General features: G+C 37.6%; 1 protein-coding gene across 4 annotated transcripts; it reads left to right on the top strand.

The window, feature by feature from the left end:
* The first annotated feature begins 1,481 nt into the window (after positions 1–1,481).
* On the top strand, positions 1,482–15,512 carry kmt5c (lysine methyltransferase 5C). Of its 4 annotated transcripts, XM_067415593.1 has the most exons (10): positions 1,482–1,775; positions 4,629–4,761; positions 5,987–6,152; positions 6,472–6,581; positions 6,780–6,943; positions 7,072–7,091; positions 8,248–8,384; positions 8,592–8,752; positions 8,953–9,861; positions 9,994–15,512. In XM_067415593.1, the coding sequence occupies exons 2-10, from the start codon at positions 4,649–4,651 to the stop codon at positions 14,406–14,408; spliced, it is 6,195 nt and encodes a 2,064-aa protein (XP_067271694.1). In that variant the 5' UTR covers positions 1,482–1,775; positions 4,629–4,648; the 3' UTR covers positions 14,409–15,512. The 4 variants fall into 4 exon arrangements, with proteins under 4 accessions (XP_067271694.1, XP_067271669.1, XP_067271676.1 ...); XM_067415568.1 differs by having other exon boundaries at positions 1,483–1,775; positions 8,953–15,512; XM_067415575.1 differs by having other exon boundaries at positions 1,495–1,562; positions 8,953–15,512.
* Positions 15,513–21,053: the final 5,541 nt, after the last annotated feature.

The following is a 21,053-nucleotide window of genomic DNA, read 5'->3' as shown; positions in this document are numbered from 1 at the left end:
GGATGTAGTAACCGCACTCCTACACACATTAATTGCTTTCTTGCATCACAGAACTGGCTGTTATATACAGAACACAACAGTGGCAACATAACATGACAATCCAACGCCATTCCTCACCTGGCACCTTATGGTCAGTCTCGAATCAAATATCATAAAAACCATAATATAATCATAATGTTGCTGTTTTCTGATAGATCTTGCTTATGTTTGGGGGATTTTGAATGGAGTATGTATGTCGTCAAAAAAAGAAAAAGAAAAAAATTTGATGTATTTACTTTTGGTTGATGGCCTTTCTATTATCTCTGATCTCCTCAGCAAGGCTGGTAGATTGTGCACATTTTGCTTTGCAGCAACACTGAGATTAAGACTTTAGTAGTAGAGTTATTGTTGTTGTTTAATAATATATAATTGTACTTTATTTGTTTTACTTGACAGAGAGCAGGATATTTAGATGATGTAATGTTTTTTCTTTCTCTTATAAAGCAATCAGGGATGTTTTTCCTTAATGCACTGTATTACATTATTTCAACTAAACCATAAGTAGAATTACGGCAGTTAAGGGGTTTCAAGAAAAAAAAATGGTTTCAAGATTTTGCTTTTTCAATGCAATTTGATTTCCAACTACAAATCCTGTTTCTCAGCTACTGGAAACAAAAATAAAACGGTGTATTTGTACTGGCTGTTTGGATATTCCTTCTCTATTGGTAATAATTGGGCATCTTAATGCTATTTTTTATTTTTTAAGTAGGGTCTCAGTAATTAGATTAATTAAAAAGATGACAAACCTTGTCTTTTAAACTAATCCAGGTTAAAGTTTTTAAAACCATACAGTTTATGATTTACTTGAAGTTTCTTTTTCTTTTTTCTTCTACAAAATATGTCCCACCCTGAAAGTTGCCTACTGTCACAGCTGAGAATGGTTAGATAAAACAACAGCTAGCATTGAAGCACAAAACCCATTGGAAAGTTTTGGACATTTGTAGGTTATTCAGTTGTTGGCTAAAAGGATTAGAAATCCTAATTTGGGGATTTAAAAATGTTCAACCTTAAATATTTTAAATGAGAACTGGAGCTTAAATAACATTTACAAAAGATTTAAAACCAATACTTGTTGTTTTCAGACAATGTGCAAAAAACATGTACATATTTACATAGTACATTTAAACAGTTCAAAAAATATAGTGAGGGTAATGAATATTTAAACATCTACTTAAAACCTTAATCCCATCAAACATGCATTCAGCCTGCTACTATTATATTGCGTAACTTCAGGAGGTCAACAGGACACGGTTACAGAGATGAGGCGGGGAAAGCAGCTTCTTTCTCGGCCACTGATTGGTAGAAGCGTGTGGTATTTTCCACATCTACACTGCTATAGGCCAATCTCAACGCCGTGTAACTTGGCCAGCCAATAGGATTGGGTGAATAACGCCGAGATCCCTGCCACTCATCACAGTAACCAATAGGAACGCGACCATGGATGTCAAGGATTGGTTGAATTCATCTCGACTCCAGGACGAGACTTCTTCGTTCGAAAACAAACGCAGTATAGAAAAATTGATGTTAGTATAATTCCCGAATCATTTCAGCTAGACCCTCAATTTTCCGGTTTATGATTATATATCCGCAGCAGAAACGTTAAAATCATGGAATATGGGGACAACAGGAGCAGATGGCTGCAGCACTCGTAGCCAACAGGAAGAGCTAGCTTGCTAGCTTTCAGGCGAATTTCACTACGGACAAATCGACCAGAAATTTGAAGGAAAGCCCGTCAGGTAAAATGCGGTGCTGTTTATTATACTACATGGAAATGCTCGCGCTGCTTTTGGAAATCACATATTACTCAAAATGAAGATTGTATCATGTTTAATGATTCGAATTGGATCGTGTGGGTCTGCTTCTGTTGTCCAGTGAGCTAACTGGACCCCGGTGGTTTGGAATGAAGTCCGTTAACTCGACTCCCTCAACAGTGATATATGACCCCTCGAGCCTGTGACCATAAATAATCGGCGTTAATGAATTGGCAAGCCTTTTACCTCTAATAAGGTGTGTTGTTTAATAACTAACGTTAACTGTTACTGATTGGCGCGATCAAAGGTGCTCGATGACAGATGTGGGTGTCACCGTGCGAAATTTATTATTTACTATAATGCATTTTTTGTACCATTGTATATGTGATTTTTTTTTTCTTTTCCTTTCGTTTTAAAAAAAAATGTTTTTCCGTGGACTGCTGGCTCGCGCTCTTTCTGAGCTGGTGTTATAACACGCATCCCCGGAGCTCGTATTTTCACGCTCACGTACTCGAACTCGATTACAACTCAAAGTGCTTTCTGCCTGAATAGCTGCTTTGTAGTACCTGTCAGCGGAGAGAAGTTTAATGCCTATATTAATCCACTAGATGAGGATATTTGCTTACAAGGTAGCGGCAACAATCAACAAGGGTTACTTACAATACAAACATTATGGAATGGCGTGTACAGTAATGTATGTAAATTGGGCAAATTAGCCGCAATGAACACTAAATGTCTTGTCATAAACAAGTTCGATCGATATTACTTATTTAGCATTTGCTAACTATAGTCTCTTCCTGAGGAAACAAGTATGGTTTAAACTACAACTACAAAAAAATCAGTGAACCGTTGTTAGCACTGAGAGGAATTTGTACAGTAGTTGTAAAAATGAAAATTTGATGATATTGAGAAATATCTACACTTAAATTTGTGTAAAATACAGTGGATTCGAAAAGTCTGAGAGTGCATTAATCACATTTTTTTCTCTAAAAAACATAAGGCTGTGATATAAAATAAATTGGATATATTTCTGCTTTTGTTTCTAGGTCTCTAAAAATGCACATCAAGTAGTTTTGTGACTTATCATATGGCTTGTGTAATGCAGACTATCCAGATGTTCTTGCTTGCATTGAAGCTCCAGATACTTTTTAATATTCTCAAATCATGCTGGAGCATGGTCATCAGGTTTTACAGAGAACTTGAATTTGCGCTGCTACTATCAACTTTTCATTTAAATTGTGATGATGAATATAGGCTAATTTGTAATGAAGAATTTCTTTCAAATAGAAATATTTTCACTAGTGGTTTCAGACCTTTGGAAAGCACTGTTACTGGATTTCTTTAAGATGAAGGTTAATTTGTTTCAGTCTGTGGCCCTGTTAACAACTGGTATTAAGATGAGTTTTGGTGGATCTGATCACAAGTAGATGAGGGAGACCCATAGGATTGCAAAGTTTCCAGAAACTTTCCAGGATTTTTGGACATTTTCTGGAAATTTACTGGAAATGTTCAACCCCTTTGCGACCATAGAGAGACAGATTCCCATTTACATCTGGTGTTTTATTCTGTACAATTTCATCGACTTCAATCCCGATTTCTTCGAGGTCTATTAGTGGGTAAATGTATGGGCTTTGTTTTTTTTGTTTTTTTGGATCTTTCTGTCTAATGGTAGAAATTATAAGATCACAATTTACATATGAACACGGCAGAAAAAATAAATAAGGAGTAGCAGATTATTTATATATTTTTGTTTCTGCTACAATAGCCACAAGGCCATGCCAGGACGCAGCGAGTATGTGTTAGCATTGTGCTTGATATGTTTTTTGTCCTCATACCAAATTTGGGTCTTCAGGCGACAAAGTTTAAATCTGTCTGGCTAGTGCGTTTCCCTTAAAGTTTACGCAGTGTCTCTTTACACCAAGTGCAAATAGTATGAGTTGTTTAGCATGCCAAGATTTTTATAATATATATTTCGCATTAGTCAGTGAACCGTGAGGGTTAAGGATCTAGCGTTTTACGTGATCAACCCGGGTTTGAATCCTTTTTTTGCCAAACTCGCTTTTCTCCCTTTTCCAATCATCACTCATCACATCGGAAAGGCATTTAATTTCAATAGAAATCAATAAACCGTTCTAAAACTGGAAATAAAGTGCCTAACAAAATGTTTAATAATAATAAAAGCATACGTTTTGCTAGAGGTAGTAGGGAGGGAGTGTGGGGAGGGCTTTTATTGTCCCATTAGGGGTGACATCCATTTATTAATTCTAATAAATATAACCATTTAACCTTTATTTTAATGTACAACAATACTGAGGTGCAAATAGTATGTATCTGTCAAAATAAAGTATAAATGTAATTTTAGCATGTAATTACTATTTACACATTGCAAAGAACTGCTACTTTTACATGGTGTAAATAGAATATATCACTATTTTCACTTAGTAATTATCATCTATCCCTAAGAAAATGTTATTTTCACTTAAATGTAAATAGAATCTAGTTGCTATACAAAAATGCTTTTTTCACTGAACGTAAATAGAAGCTGCCTAATGTTTAGGTGTTAGGTCAGCAGGCGGTCTTTTTGCAGCTGTTGAACATTCAACCATATGAACGTTTACGCTACAAATGCAATCTGGTTGAATGCGTTTTTGTCTACCTCTGGATGTTCCCGTTTACACCTGCATTTAGCGTCACCCACTTGTGATCCGATCGACCAAAATGCATTTTAATACCAAGGCCTGAGGAAAAAAGGACTGTTGCTCCCATTCCATACATTATGCATGTTGAATGACCTGCAGCTGTTTGAATATGTAACTCACCGGCTTCATTTTGTTCCAGCATGTTGATGGTGGGCAACCATGGAGGGAACTTATAGAATGAGTGTGAGAGAACTTTGTGAGACAGATGACCTGGCCACGAGTTTGGTGTTGGATCCCTTACTGGGGTTCAGCACCCATAAGATGAACATAAGGTACTTATTCTGCCTGACCCTTTTGCACTACTTCTAACATAAAACCTGAACTGTAATCTGTTTGTTTATTATATGCTGCGTCCCAAATCGCATACAATCTGTCCTAAATGGTATTCAAAATTAGAATTAGTGTGTCCTAAATTGCAGTATGTTGAAATTAGTATTTCAAAGATTCCCAGATGGGCTACTTATTCCGGTTAGGATCTGAAGCGCAGATTCGAGTACACTAACAGATAATATTGGCCACAACCAGTGAGTGTTGTATGAGGATTCAAATACAACTACAAACACTCATTACAAGTGTTAAAAACTACAAACATGGCTAACATCTGAGACTGATGGTTAATTAGAGAGGTTTAGATAAAGGGGCTTGAGTGATTAATAATCAATATCTAACCTCAGGAAAAGGTATTTATTCAGTGTTATCCATGTAATCTGTAGCAGTTAATTAGCATTGTTAATTTTTATAAAGATAGGTTTAGTTTACTAACTGAGGAGGGTTTTCCACATGAAAGACCCACGACTGGCAGATCAACATGCTACTTTATTTCTCTCCAATATGATAAGACATTAAATTAAATTGAATGTGGAGGATTTTAACTGTGACTAGATTATTGACAGCACAGTTTAAACAGTGACGGGATGCACGTAACTAAGAGCTGTCCGATGACGGTGCAGTTTTAAGAAGTAGTCCCAAAACTTGCCTAATCTTCTGCTACATGCACAAAAGTTACATACAAACATTACAAAACATTACATACTTTTAGGACATAGTGTAAGTAGGCCAATTGGAATGCAGCTGTTCAAAAGGTTGAGGTCAGTTTTTCAGGTTCATGTTTTTTAAAGAAGTCTCTTATGTTCCCCAAAGCTACATTTATTTGATAAAATTACAGTAACAAACAATTTCAAATTACTTGTTTTCTTTTTTTAAATGTACTTTATTTCTGTGATATAAAAGCTGCATTTTCAGCATCATTACTCCAGTATTCATTCACATGATCCTTCAGAAATCATTCTAATATGAAGAAACATTTCTTGTTAATAATGTTAAAAACAGTTGTTCTGCTTAATATTTTTGTCACTTTTGACTAGTATCTTTGTTGAATAAAAGTATTAAAATAAATGAATACCGTTTTATTAGCCCGAGGCTTTTGAACTGTTCTTTTGTACTTTATTTTAAATTATATATTTTAAATAATTGTTTGATTTCTTTCATTGTGTGAAGTGCTCCCCCTGAGATCCGGCGATGGGGCTACCTCAGAGAGACCCTTCTGCGGTTTAAGCGCACGCATGACTTCCAAGCCACCTTTGATGCTTTGCTGGATGGGGAATGGGTCAGTGGCTATTTCACTGGGCTGGGTTCACACCGACATGAGTTGTTAAAGCAGCATGTGAGTATAATTTGTTATCCAGAACTGGTGAATGTTCACCTTTCCTTGTTTGTTCATTTCATTATCACCAAATGGCATTTTGTACTCGGACAAGTGAATGACAGATTTACTTGTCTGAAGAGCAAAGCACATGAACAGGCTTGATGCTGAGCCCTGCGTTCTGAGTGTGGTGTCGTGTCTGTGAGGGCTTGGCTTTTGTAATTCAAGATATGCATATTTGGTCTGATTAAAGACAAGCACAGTGCATGGCATTAGTTTTAATAATATATTTTTGAATATTGCAGTGTTCTTTAAAAACTATTTAACTTATTTTCTTTAGATGTATCGCTACATGACTGCATTTCTGTTGGACAGCGGAGTGAACATTGAGCCGTGTAACCGCTACTCCTCTGAGACTAATGGAGCCAAAATCACATCCACCCGACACTGGTTAGAAATCACAGTTTGTTTGTTTTTTTTATAATAATAATAATTTGATACTTGATAATTAAATCATTATTTTCCTGTTGATCACTGTTAAGCTGCTTTGAAAAAAATGTCATTGTATAAAGCGCTATAAAAATAAAGGTGACTCATAACATTGGTCTAATTTTTAATTTTGTTGACCACCATTGTTTAATTCTCCAGGTTTGTGGGAGAACGGGTGGAGGTACTGCAGGGCTGTATAGCTGAGCTGAGCCCTGGGGATAGTGCTGTGCTCAGAGCAGGAGTGAATGACTTCAGTGTCATGTACTCGACGCGCAAGAGATGTGCTCAGCTTTGGTTGGGGCCCGCTGCCTTCATTAATCATGGTGAGAGAGCCTATGTACATATAATGATCTGTAATTTTTGTTTTGTTTTGAAATGTAATTTCAATGTAAATGTAATGTTTTGATATTTTTTTTCCTCATCTCCTTTTGTTTTTTATTGTTTGGAAAAGACTGCAGACCCAACTGTAAGGTAAGACACTACTTTATTACTTTTGCTTTTGTAGAAAATCTCAGGAATTGCTTGGTTTATTCTGTTTCTTGTCACTTTATTTCTTTGTTCATTTAATTTCTTGTCTTAAATAATTAAGAAAGCAGTGTTTACTTAATTGAAAAACATTGTAATGCTACATGGTATTGCTTTAATATATATATAATTTATTTATATATAAAAATATACACAATATATACACACACATTAGTGCACTACTATATAATATAAAATGGTGTCTGGATATTTGCTGCGGGGTGAGGGCTTTGATTACTTCTCTCGTTTTTGACCATGTGTTTGGATCCCTGTTTGCGATATTTAACAAGTGTATGACAAAATTTGGTTTTTCATATAATAATACGGTACTTTGATTTTTAGAATATCAAACTAGAATGTTGTGGCAACAACAGTGTGTTTGTGCTATTTCTTTTATTCATTTATTTTTATTGGACGAGCTAAGTTAGCCATTTTGAAATACCACCTGTGTAAAAATGGTAACTATGTTTAAGTCTTAAGTTAAGAATCTCGAGTGATCATTGTGTATACATACTTTTATACTGATAATGTTGCTTTTTTTAATCGAGATGTGTACTAGTAGTGACTGAGTAAATTTGTTAGTTTAGTTTTTAATTGGTAGTAATAGTTAGATTTTTGTTTAATTGTTTGAAAATGTTTTTTTATTTATATTTTGAACCCTTATTTATTTTGAATAATAGGGTTTTAGAAGTCAAAAGTCTCTAACCTTTTAAAAAAAAAAAAAAAAATCATTGTTAACTTGTTTTCTGTTTTGTCAAAAGTCTGGGTCATTGGAGGCCTAAATGTAGATAACTAACAAAATACACAGTTTGGTGTCAGTGTGGTTTTAATACTTTTATTTAGCAAGGACACATTAAATTGATAAGTGACTATAAAGACTCTAAAACATTTATAATGTTACAGAAGATATTTATTTAAAATAAACGCTTTTATTTTAAAACTAATATTTATAAAAAAAATGTATCACAGTTTCCAAAGAAATCCCACCCCATCTTTTTTTTTTCTTACGTTACATTTTCTTCTTTTCTTTTTTTGCTGTCATATGTCATTCTAAATAGATCATAATCAAACTGTTTATAATTTTTGTTTTTGTTCCTCTTAGTTTGTCCCAGGAGATAAAAATGGAGCTTGTGTAAAAGTGGTACGGCCCATCTCACCAGGGGAAGAAATTACCTGTTACTATGGGGACAGCTTTTTTGGGGAGAATAATGAAATGTGTGAATGCTGCACATGTGAGAGGTGAGAGTAAAGCTGTTAATACTGCTTAAAGGCCATCTGCTATCGATATTATAGTAACGTTAGATCTATGATGCATAATTAACTCAATGTAATTATTCTGAGCTATAGGAGGTTTTTAATGTCAATTAGGTCTCTAATGACCATTTTCATTTTAAAAGTCTTTTAAGTATGCTTTTATCACAAGTCTAATGATGCCAATCTATACAGGAGAGGAGAGGGATCATTTAAGAAGAGAGACCAGCTACAAGATGTTGCTTGCTCCAGGGATCCTTCAGGACAGAAATATGAGTTCAGAGAGACTGATCTAAGGCTTAATAGGAATAGGGGAAATGGCACTCCAAAGCCATTTCTCACCGTATCAAACTCGGGTATGTTTGTTATTCCATTCATTTTTCTTTTCTTATTTTACTTGTGTCCCAGACTCAAATATACATGTTTTGAAAATTATATAATTGGGCATCCCATGCAATTTCCTAGTAATGTGTTGAAGCTGTTATTGTCAACTAATCTCACTATTATAAACCACTTAACTCAGGCTGTCTGTTCTTCTCATCCCATTCTTTGTCAGTCTTGCCAATGAGGAATACATTTTCCCAAAGGACGAAGAGGAACGCCCTTGTTTTGAGCAAGATGAGAAAGACTGATAGGCGGCGGAAGGAGGAGCATTGCAAACAGGTGGAAAAGAGAACACAAAACCTTTTATCTTTTCCTCACCTCAAGCTAAAGGAGCTGAGCATCTGCCTCTATAAACACAGCACAAATTTCCTATTAAGCTGTAAGGACCCCTTGAGCAAAGAAAGGGCCCTGCTCTACCTAATTGAGAGAGAGCGACCAAAACCAGAGAAGATCACAAAGAACAGGAAATCTGTCTCTCCAATAGGCAGCAGTACTAACAATGGACCAGAGGAGAGAAAGGGTGAGGATGGAGAAATGTTAAATGGAGACCATGTCATTAGTTTCAAACCCTTCACTCTTGGGCGTGTTTCCAGCGTACATGAAAGAAACAGTATGAAGGCCAAGGGACGTAATATTGATGCATCTTCTGTCAGAGTTGTCCACCAGGGCATTTCCTCAAGGACCAGGAATATTCTTCGTAATCGCTGGAGCAGTCTCAGAACAAGGACTGGATCTAAACTTTCCAGATTTAACAAAAGGAGGACCAGACTGATCAAATCAAACTCTAAACTCGCTACAGACCGAAATGAATGCTCTGACTTGCAGACAAAAGTTGGGAAGCTGCAAAAACAAAGTGAGGTTGAGTCCAAGGACATCACTAATCCGGTTTTAATCTCTCCAGGTAAACCATGTTCTGACAAAAATGTACACATTGATGGAGACGCTGGAGCTAACGGTGACAAATCATCACAAACAGAGAGCATTGTGATCCGAGAGGCACAGCAGAGAGTCTTTAGGGATCGCCTCAGGGAAGTGGCTGGTGACGGTAGACACATCAGCGGTTCCATTACTCCTAGACAAGGTGATGTTAGTTCTTGTATAGCTTTGGAGACCTCAGGGGATAACAAGCAAAACCACAGGCAGTCTGTCTCTTCTAACGTTACGCCCTCCTTGTCTTCACCATCTCTTAACAGTCCTATAACTTTCCTCTCAGGGTTAAATCGATACCTCAGAGTAAGTCTGGTCAGGGTGGCTATCCCAGGAAAACCAGAGGTCGAGAGTACAGGTCAGAAGGAGGCAGACAGTAGAAGATGCAAGGGTACAACACCAGCAGCAGCAGTACAGCAGAGCACAAAGTTAAATGGGAGCAAAGAAAGCAATAGACAAGGTAAGATAGGGGTGAAGGAGTTGTATTTCACACCAGTAAATATGGAGAGTGCAGAAAAGTACTTAAAAGTAACATGTGATTTAGAGATTGACAAAACACAGCCTGTTGTTAAAGAACTTGTGGATGTGTACAGTAAGGATAGCCACTGTGAGCATGAAATTGAAGGTAAGCAAGATAATAACATTGTAACGGTTGCGTCTGTTGAGGTCACAATTCCCAAAAAATCAGAAGATTCTATAAAGAAAAGGAAAGGAGCAGACAAGGATGAGAAACAAACAAATGAGGGTAAACCTGAGGTGCGAGACAAAAAAAGAGTCAAGAAGCAGGGAGAAGAAAATTACTTGAAAAAGAAAGTTTTAACAGCGCATTTTGGGAGCAGGACTGTTGTTGTTAAAGAGGCAATGGTACTACTGTCAGATATTCGAAAGAGTTTGAGTGGCAAGATTAATCAACAAGATAAAGATGCTGATGAACACCAACATCCATGCAGTTACAGTGGTAACAGAGAAGTTGATAATATTAAGACACTATCACTTGCTGACGATAACGAGACAAAGGACAAGCATGAGGCACTTAAGAGAAATGAGCACCCTATTCAGGGACTCACTGCAGCTCATCAGCCAAATATACATCAAGATACTCAAGTGAGACGGTCAGAAAACACTTTGGTTTCCTCAGAGCCTCCACCCATGTGCATGGTTTGTCTAGATCATAGTTCTCAGAGCAGTATTCCCCTAAAGAAACGAGCATTTCGAGAATCGCTTGATACAGACCCAGAACAGGATGTTAATGTACCTACAAAATCGTGTATAGACGTCAATAATGACGCAGAACTTAACTCTAAAAGCAGCAATGTGGAGAAAGCAGCAATGTGTTCATTACCAGAATCAAGTCTAACTTTTAAAGGCAATGGCGTTGGGTCCAAAAAGCGTGGCCTGTCCAAGTTGAAAAAATGTTGTAAAGGTCTTCAAAGTGCTCGGCATGGACCAGTGAGAAACAATGTCAGAGTTTGTGAAAACAGGGATGGCACAAATAATGAGAGGACAATCGATGACTGTAACAGTGAAACATCCAAAATTAAAGGAGAAATTGTTAAATGCAACATGAGAGAGGAGAACCAAGCGAAAAGTGAGGAAGAAATGGAAGGAAGAACTAAAGGACCAGGGGGCTGTGAGATTATGGATAATATAGAAAATGCCATGAGAGAGGAGTTGTCTACCTCAAATGTTATGGATAAGACAGAAGAAGATCAGAGGCTAAATGTCAGAATTCGTCTTAAGAGGAAAAGAGGAAAGGAGTGGGAAATGGATAGTACAGATGAAGCAGAAAGTGTTCTGGACAAATCAAGCCCACAGCAATGCTTGGCTTTAGCTGACCCTTTTAGGGCTATTTTGGATTCTGTCTCTATTTTAAATGCAGAAATGGAGAGGATTCGGGGTCATGGGGAGGCTGATAAAGGAATCGGTTTGGAGAAAGCCACCAAAGCAGTCCAAGACGTGCTAGAGCATTGCAGAAAAGAATGTGCAACTAAGCCATGTAAAAGACAGCAAAAAGTATCAAAAGTTTGCATCAACAAGAAAAATGGCAAACGTACACCAAAAGAAATTATTCAAGACCACGCTGAGATTTCTAATGTGCAACTCCAACAAAAATCTTCTGGTCCAAAAATTGAAGCAGACACTGATGACATTAAACCGTTACCTTTGATTAGATTGTGCAGGAAAGCTGAAGGCAAGTGGGAGGTTGAGTGGAAAGATGCTCAAAATAAAGATGGGAGCATTGATATGCTGTACAGGGAGCCAAATAAGTTAACACCGGTCTCTTCTACAGCAGCAATACTGGAACAGATGCCTCTCAGCAAAGTTAAAGAGGAAAATCCGTCTCCTTGCCAGCAAATAATGACAGTGCGTAGTTGTACCAAGGGGCCAGAGGCCTTCAAAGATCCAGTGAGTTTTGAAACTTCACCTCTGCCATTGTCACTTTCACCTTTATCGCTTTACTCTCCCTGTTATGATGGACTGACAGGAGTTAGTAACGTCAGTGGGAGTATTGAAGCAAAAGACGATGCAAGAGAGCAAGTGTCAGACAATTCCAATATTATTAAGGCTGGATCTAGTAGGACTGAGAATAAAGGGAAGAACGACATTTGCTTGAGTCACAATTTGCTTCAGATTAATAAAAGTCTATCAAAACTCCAAGCTCTGAGTCAGTCCAGTCTCCAGTCACAGGTATGCGAGAAAAGTGCTCCCACTAACACCAGTGTAACCTCCTCTCAGATTCAGTCTCCTCCCATCTCTCCTTTTGCCACGGAGTGCAGCTTCAGTAACTATTCAGAGGATGTGCTTGACTTTCCATGTTTAAATCTTGAAAGCTATGATCAGATGCCTGCACAAAACAGCTTGGCGAGCTCTTTGATAGATTACTGTCCTGGTGAACCACATAACACGGGATCCTTCAGCAGCCCCTTCTCCCAAAGTCCCACCGATGCATGGAATCCAGAGACCCCTTACCTAGGATCCCCAAGCCCTGTGAGTAACTTTAGTAGCAGTGAAGATCTAAGCTTCCCGGATCTTGTCTTTACTCAGTCTGACACATCCTCATCTATTGGTGCGTCTCAACTCCTCTTCAAAGATAAGTTATGTAATGCAGCCACAAGTTCTGCTCCTCTTCAAGACCCTGAGAAAGATCTGTACTTGTCTGATAGCGAGTTGTCAAAAAGTCCCATAGATCTTCAGGTGCAGGAAGATTCAGCAACACAGTTTCTCCCCAAAGACCTGACAGTGTTTAACAATGCATGCACAAGTGCTAAACAGCCTGTACACCCAATTGTGCGCTTGCAACCTCAGGACAAGAAGTTAAACTTTCTTGATTCCCTTGTTAACACAAAGTCCTCTCAGCCAGGACTTTCTAAAATTGATGCTAAAGACAAAACTCATGAGCCTCTCAACTTGCATGGCTTACATGCTAAATCTGAATCTGTCATTTCAAACCAGTCAACGCAAAGCCTGCACGGTGCTGGAACTCAGAGTAACCTCGTTACACCCTTCCATTCCCTTCATGTAGGAAATAAGTCAACCTCACTTGCAGAGTATTCAGGTGCATTCAACTCTGGTAATGCACATTTTCGTAGCAACGACAAGAAGCTTCCTTTTTTTCCAAACTCCAAGAATATCTTGAAAACAGAGGTAGGCCAAAATGCTTGTCAGATTTCAATGGCTGCAGGCAGCTCAAAATCTCACAGCAACCTGGAAAGCATCTTTACTTGTGCCGGTCCATCAAATTCTCACAGTGGAAAAGACTCAGCCAGATGTCCTAATGCTGGGTTCTCAAGATTTACTGAAAATCTGCAAAAAAGCCAAAAGAACATCCTCAACAAACAATATCCTGCAAATCCCGGTCAGCAAAGTGATCACATTCACCCAGTTTATTTTGTTAGCTCTAGCAAAACCACAACAAATGCTTTCAAGAACATTGCAGGTATGAAGCCTCAGATCTCAAGAAATGATAAAGATCCATCCCTGCCCTCATATTTATTTTCCTCATCTCAAAGTTCTCAATGTTACAGTACAACACAAAGCAAACTCTCAAAATTGGAGAAACCTCATGCTGTTGTGGCTCCTACTCAAAACACTCAACTTTCTGGAGTGTCTTCTATTCAGCCCAGTAAGAATCCAACGTGTCCAAACATTTCTCACTGTGATTCTTCTGATTTCAACTTCAGCTCCTCCCTTTCACCCCCTGCATCGCAGCAGAGTAGTCCTCATCTGGGACGCAGAGAATCCTCAATTCATGAGGTCCCATTGGTTAAAACTCAGTCAACCACCTTTGAACACATTCAGCCTCCTCACCAGTCTTATGTAGTGAACTTCACCGGAGATCATTCTGTGACTCTGGGGTACAGTGGCGATGGTGAAAATGTAAATTACACTGGTTCAGGACCTGCAAATTACACTTATCATTGTCTAATGGAGCCCTCAGGAACACAAGGAAAGCTGGTTGTAGAAGCATGTGGTCCCTCAAACTTCACACCTTCTCCCTCTGTGAGTAGGTCTAAAGTCCATGGAGGTCAAATTGGAAAGGTTCAGCAGCATCAGGGGCAGCCTGGAACTCAACCATGTAATTCTCTACACTTCTCCACCTCTCATTCGCAAAGCACCGCCATAACGGATCGTAAGCCTAAGAGACTTAGGCTTGTGGTGACTGACGGTACAGTGGATCTGGACCTACAATATACTGATTAATAACATCCTATAGTTGTTGATATGCTAAGAAGTTATTTATTTAAAACTTCAATGTAATGTGTTCTTTTGTTTTCATTAAACTTGTATGGATATGGAATTGTCCTGTTCTTAGCATCAAAACTTTTTTTTTCTTGAAATATTTAAAGACATATTTTTATTAGCACACTTGCTTAATTATTTGTATGCTACATTTAATGAAGTTTGTTTAGTACATTTATTATAGAATAATATTTTCATGCTAGTGGTTACTGTAAGTATAAAAACAAAGGAAAAATGGATATTCTGTTGATCCTGTAGTACACAAGACTTGCCACATGATGGAGATGCGGTTCTCCACCATGTGGAAATTTTCTCCATTTCCTCCTAGCCCTTTCATTTCAGAGTTAGCAATCTAGATCGTTCAAAGAACATGTGTTCGATCAAATGTGAGGAAAATAAGCGTGTTTGTCAAATTGCATGGTTCAGTGGGTTTGCACATGAAGGACCAGAGCAAAGTTCATGTGCTTTTAATTTAGGGTTGTTTCAATGCCATTTGTCAAGTTGAATAGGAGTGTGCAGTTAATGGTGAAATCATGATAAGCATATACTTAGAGCAGCTCTCAGGTGTCCTGTATTTGGATTCCTGCATGTCACGTAAGAGAACTGTAGCAGCTGCTGCATTGAATGCTTACAAATCACTTATTTTTGGATCTTACCATCTGATGTAATATGGAAAAGGAGATGCTATTCAAATATATTTATTTGAATAGCATCCCATCTTTTTTCCACACAAATCACACAATTTGCAAGCACAAATGTGTTTTGGCGTTTGATGCTTTTCTTTTTCTTTTCATTGACTCTAAACATTTGTCTATATCAGCTTCATGGGGTTTTGTATCATATTGGGTATTGCTTTGGTACATTGGGCAAATGCATAGTTGCCACTTGTATTACTCTAGAGAGATGTTTAGTGTTCTTTGGAGCTGAACTTTAATCAGACTCACTTAACACTTGATAGAATATTGTTACGATATGTACTGTAGCCCTGTAGGTCACCAAGACCCGAAACCTGACATCTCCGAACTTATACTATTATTATTATTTTTTTTAATATATATATATTTTTTGTTTTTGTTTGTTTTGTTTTTGTTTTTTCCCCCTCCCCAGTCCATGTCAGAAAAGCATTTGTTGGCTTCTTCAGTTTTAACAGTTGCAGACATGAGAGCCCTGGGATGTCCTACATGTTTTTGACATATTTGTGTTAAGCCTTGCCTTGGTCTATAAAAGTGTATTCATTATATTTATTTTAATATGTTCTCTTAACATGGTGCTTCAATATAACTTAATTTTTTGATTGTACTGAACTTTATGTAATTTACCGTTTTTTAATATCTACAATTCAGATGTCTTTTTTTCCGGTTTGTCTTGTATGGCCATCCTGTTTGTTACTTAGGTCATTTGAGATCAATTTTAAATTGTAATGTTCCACTGTTAAATTGTACAACAAAATGAAAATAATGCAATTAAAATATGATTTTAAAAGAAACTGCTCTTGGTATTTTAGCAAACTAATATGATTCTCTCTCTCTCTCTCTCTCTCTCTCTCTCTCTCTCTCTCTCTCTCTCTCTCTCTCTCTCTCTCTCTCTCTCTCTCTCTCTATCTATCTGTGTGTGTATACAAAACATTTTTGTTAGATGTGATTGATCAGTTTGACAGCATATGTGTGTGTGTATATATAAAATATTATACATGTATATATCATTATAAATGTATATGTCAAATAGAAAAAAATAGCCTGGTATAGTTATATCAGGAGATTAATATAACTGAATAATATATAGGCTACAATGTCTTTTCTCTTAAAAATGAAGCCTAGTAAGCTTCCTCAATGTTTTAAAAGAGCACTACAACTATTTCTTTATATTGTTTTATAGTTATTTTCTGCAGTGATTGATTTGGCCAAAATGCTGTAAAGACTTTATCAACTTTTTCCATAAACTTTCTTTCTGATATATATCTTTCTTCAAATTATTTAATATTTATCTCTGTCTCTCACTTTCACCCTGCTACATTTGTTAAATTGTTTTTTTTTCCTCATCCCCCAATCCCATTTGAGCCTTTGTCCATTTTCTTTCTCATTCTTGCCACCTATTCATCCCCTTTCCCCATTCATGACCCATTTTCTCTTTTTTCAACAGTCAACAGAGGGTTAACTCTGAAGCCAAGTGGAACAGCTTTTTTCATAACGAGGACACAGGCAGAAAGGCAGTGGATAGAGAGTGAGGCAGTAAAAGGCTGAACCTTTTAGACACTGCGGAAAACACTGAAGGATCCAAAAGCCCTACTGTATCACCATGAATCTATGGTGCACAAAAAACTGTCTTCAGTTGTGTTAAAGCAGGTGACAAAACCTCTGTGCAATTAATGCTATTGATCTAGTAACCCAAGGGTTTGCTTATTTTAAAGAGACTGCCTTCCTCACTCACTGGCATATATAACAGATGGATTCAGTAAAAAAAAGAAAAAAAGATTTACAGTAGCATCCTCCATTTTATAGTGCTTGTGTGTGAGACAGGCACTAGCCCGGTTGATTCATCTGTGCTTTCTTCTCTTTTTGAATTATTCAGTAATCCTTTCCTACACTGAGCCATCCGCCCTCCCTCCCACCTTCCTGTACATGTAATGTTAAACATTGAATTTAGAATGGCAAATTGCATGGTTCAGTGGGACTGCACATGAAGGACCAGAGCAAAGTTCATGTGCTTTTAATTTAGTATTGTTTCAATGCTATTTGTCAAGTTGAATAGGAATGTGCAGTTAATGGTGAAATTAAGATAAGCATATACTTAGAGCAGCTCTCAGGTGTCCTGTATTTGGATTCCTGCATGTCACGTAAGAGAACTGTAGCAGCTGCTGCATTGAACGCTTACAAATCACTTATTTCTGGATCTTCCCATCTGTGATGTAATGACGTAATGTGGAAAAGATGTTCAATATTCCTAAACCTAATGGCAAAATTAACCTTTCCATCTGTTCTCTCATGGTAACTCCACCCATACCTATCCAGCCTTCTTTTATACTTGTATACAATGTAGTTTAACATTCAGTTTCGACACCCTCTCCAAAATATTATGTGATGTTTCTAACTTTGAAGAGTAAGTGTATGTCCTAAAAGCTCTTTCTACATGAAGGACCAGCGACCTCATTTAGAGAGATGTACATATGACACTACTTACCGGGACCCAGGGCAGCCTGAAAGCTTGTGTTTGTTGAGAGTGGAAATAGATGGATAATAGATAAGGATGTTAGACAGAAGGAGGCACTTTCAACCGCTTTAGATTTGAAACTAGTGAAGTAGGCCAACTGCAAGTATTAGTGTCTGAATGGAATGAAATCGATCCGTAAGTGAATGAGGAATTCTGCTCTTAACTGGACCTTCAAGTTCAACAATGATTCAATGCTAATTTAGCAGAAAATTGTATATTGAACTACATATAGCCTAACGTTTGTAAGCTGTCTCTTCATTGTTTTGGTGTATGTTTGCTTGGTACAGTATATTATAGAAGACAATTAGCGTTGACAATATATAATTTTATATAAACCAGTCTTTTTGAATGTGTTTTGGAGGTGATCTTGAATGTTATGGACTAGGATGGTGAAGTCAGACACCTCAACATCAGAGCCACTGGTGTAAAAAAGCTATACTTAATTCTGACAAACCGTTGTGTGATGAAGCAAAAAGGTGCTATGAATTGAGGGACTCAAACACAACTATTAAAACAAGTTCAGGTATTCACTGATGCTCCTGAAGGAAACGCAATGCAATAAGAGCCAGGAGTAAAAATGTATTGAATTTGAAGATCAAGGTAAATTGTACTTAACTTGTCTTCTGGGAAACGTGTATCTTCTGTTGCTTCCGAAGGGCAGTACTAAATTAATACAATTTATAATTAAACAAAATAAGAAAAATGGACAATGTTCAAAGATTTTCACCACCTGCTCTTAAAGGGGTGGTTCCGTGTTTTTTTTTTCTAGGCTTGGTTGTGTTTATGGGGCTCCGTATAACATGCCTTAATACTTCTTTTTTTAAACGCCATATTTTTCTTAGATTTTACTTTTATTCTCCACCGCTGTGTCCACTGTCCTTTGAATGGCTACTTTTGCTTCCTGCTATGAAGCCCATCCCTCCGAAAAACGCAATGGTCTTAGATTGGTTAGATGGCCAAATGTAGTTTCATGTATTTTTATTGGCTGAAGTGCCAAGCACAGGTTGTCTGGAAACGGGGGTCCCCATCGATAGAAATCACGTTCCGGGGACACTGTAGTGCAATCGAAATTTCCTTCAGGAGCATCAGTGAATGTCTGAACCTTTTGTAATAGTTGTGTTTGCGTCCTTTAATTGTCCTCAGTGTGAAAATATGGATCTCAAAATCATACAGTCACTGCTGGATAGTGTTCAAATATACAAAGGAAGCTGTAACACTGAATAATTTGCAGGAATAGAAGAAAACAGCCGTGGATCATCCAGGTAACGACACAGCATTAAGAATAAATGGTTTATTAAAAAAATGTAACAGGTAATTTTAATACATTCGGGTTGTTTTTTTGTCTTGTAGACAGTAGAAAACAATATGTGAAATATTTCATTGAGGACAGCATAAAAATAACACGTTTTGTATTCTCTTTAATTTAGTTAAATTATTAACTTTTTCTGCAAACGGGTCACATACTTTTTCTTGCAACAATGTGACATAGGGGGTACGTTTAGACCTGATATTGACAACAAGGTTTAGTACGATTCTGAATTGAAGAATTACCTCCCTTTTAGATGTGGAGTTGGAATTTAAATTGAAATAGAAAGCTCAGTTGCCATGGCATGAAGTGGTATATACAGAATTAAGTTAATGGCATCCCAGAAAATGTTCTACTCTGATCTGTCTGTGAGGCTTTTAAAACCTTTGGAAGTTCTGTTTTTCTTGTTAGACCTATTTGAGTTATATGAATTCAATCTATTTTATTTTAATTTCTGTAATTTACATATTTTCCCTTTATTAAAGGGGTGATGAATTGAGGAATCAACTTTCCCCTTGAGCTTTTGATATATAAAAGGTCATGGTAATATAAGAATATCTGTAAGTTTCAGAGCTGAAAACTTTCTTGTTAGTCAAAGAAAGCTTTTAGACACCAGGCTCAACAAATGTCAGGTAACTCACTGACGTCAGTGCGCGACGAAACACCACGCCCAGAGCTGTTGAAATGGCTCTGACCACGCCATCTACAGAATTATGAGCATTTAGTGCTAGCTGATCAACAACAATTTCATGCCGAGGAAGATTAAGATATTGCGCTATTCCTGGTTTTGAAGAGCACAGTCACTGCATAAGCTTCCTTCTGATCCTAATATTAGGAATGAGTGGTTGATCTTTATTTTTAATGAAGTTCTAGCTCATGTGGGGAAGACATCCACTTCAGTTCACTGCGGAATCGTTTGTAAACAAACTTCTCGACAGGAATGGTGCCACGCACAGATGTGAGTAAAACATTGCATTGTTCTAGATCGATTTGCTTATGTGTAAGTGTCTAACAGAACATACCTCAGCACGCTGGCAGGCCGATGAATCTCATTATATTCCGTTCTTGTTCTGCTGTTCTCTCTCTCTCTCTCTCTCTCTCTCTCTCTCTCTCGCTCTCTCTCTCTCTCTCTCTCTCTCTCTCGTTGACATCTGAGGGCGGGGCGCGCTTATATCTAGGGGCTATGTGTTACATAAAAATAATAACAATCAATGCATGTCGATAAAAAAAAAAACATTGTGTTTGTTTGATAAAGACGTTTATCCGTTCTCCTAGCCTGACCTGGTCATACTCAATTCTGATTTCTGAATATGAGTCTGATACTGCTCCATTGGGCTGTGATTATGGGGCGTGTTTCAACCGAACCAGGAAAGACCTCAATTGGATAGACCTACAACCAATCAGAGCAACGAAGCGACGCATACGTTAGTTGTCAAATGTCAACAGAGCTCAACTGCACTGTGTTGCCAAATCCTTTTTTTCCGCGGGTTGTTTTCTATGTCCGAGGTTTAAACTTTAAGCGACTATTATGTGATATATAGATCCATGAGTGCGAATTTTAGCAGGCAACCTTGCCTAAATAACACACATTTTACCCCCCAAACACCATATTGGAGAGAGCCTCAAAACCAGTGTAGAAAATAGCCTATTACTTATTAGTTATGTTTTTGAATGTAAAACCACACAAACTTCATTAGTTCACATCAGACAACAGTATACATTTTTTTTAAAAACAGTCAATTCATGACACTTTTAAATTTGAAGGACTCAATATTGAACATTCAATATTTAAAGGAAGTGTATGTAAGATTGTGGTCAAAACTGGTACTCCAGGAGTATCCTCTCTCCCCCTTCCCCCTGACTCGAGGTTGCCAGATAGGCTACTGGATCCAGCAGGAACTTTTGTAGCTGCAGCTGTGGTAACTTAAGCCCCTTTCACACTGCGATTCCGGCAAATACACGGATAATGCGACCCGGCATTTGTTCCCGGGACGCTAGATTTGGTCCATTCCCACTGCCAGCGAAATACCGTAATATGTGCACTTTCACACACAACGCTTAACAGTCCCGGGTCGAGTTGACACGTGACATCC

Source organism: Pseudorasbora parva, chromosome 2 (genome assembly GCF_024679245.1).
Source record: "Pseudorasbora parva isolate DD20220531a chromosome 2, ASM2467924v1, whole genome shotgun sequence".
NCBI classification, from domain to species: Eukaryota; Metazoa; Chordata; class Actinopteri; order Cypriniformes; family Gobionidae; genus Pseudorasbora; species Pseudorasbora parva.
Note: the sequence above shows the minus strand (reverse complement) of the source record. Positions and strands in the feature narration are given on the sequence as shown.

Excerpts from the sequence above, each read along its gene's own strand:
- kmt5c (XM_067415568.1), top strand. The coding sequence starts at position 4,649 with ATGGAGGGAACTTATAGAATGAGTGTGAGAGAACTTTGTGAGACAGAT. Across the intron at positions 6,582-6,779 it reads ATCACATCCACCCGACACTG|GTTTGTGGGAGAACGGGTGG; the intron begins GTTAGAAATCAC and ends TTAATTCTCCAG. Across the intron at positions 7,092-8,247 it reads ACTGCAGACCCAACTGTAAG|TTTGTCCCAGGAGATAAAAA; the intron begins GTAAGACACTAC and ends TGTTCCTCTTAG.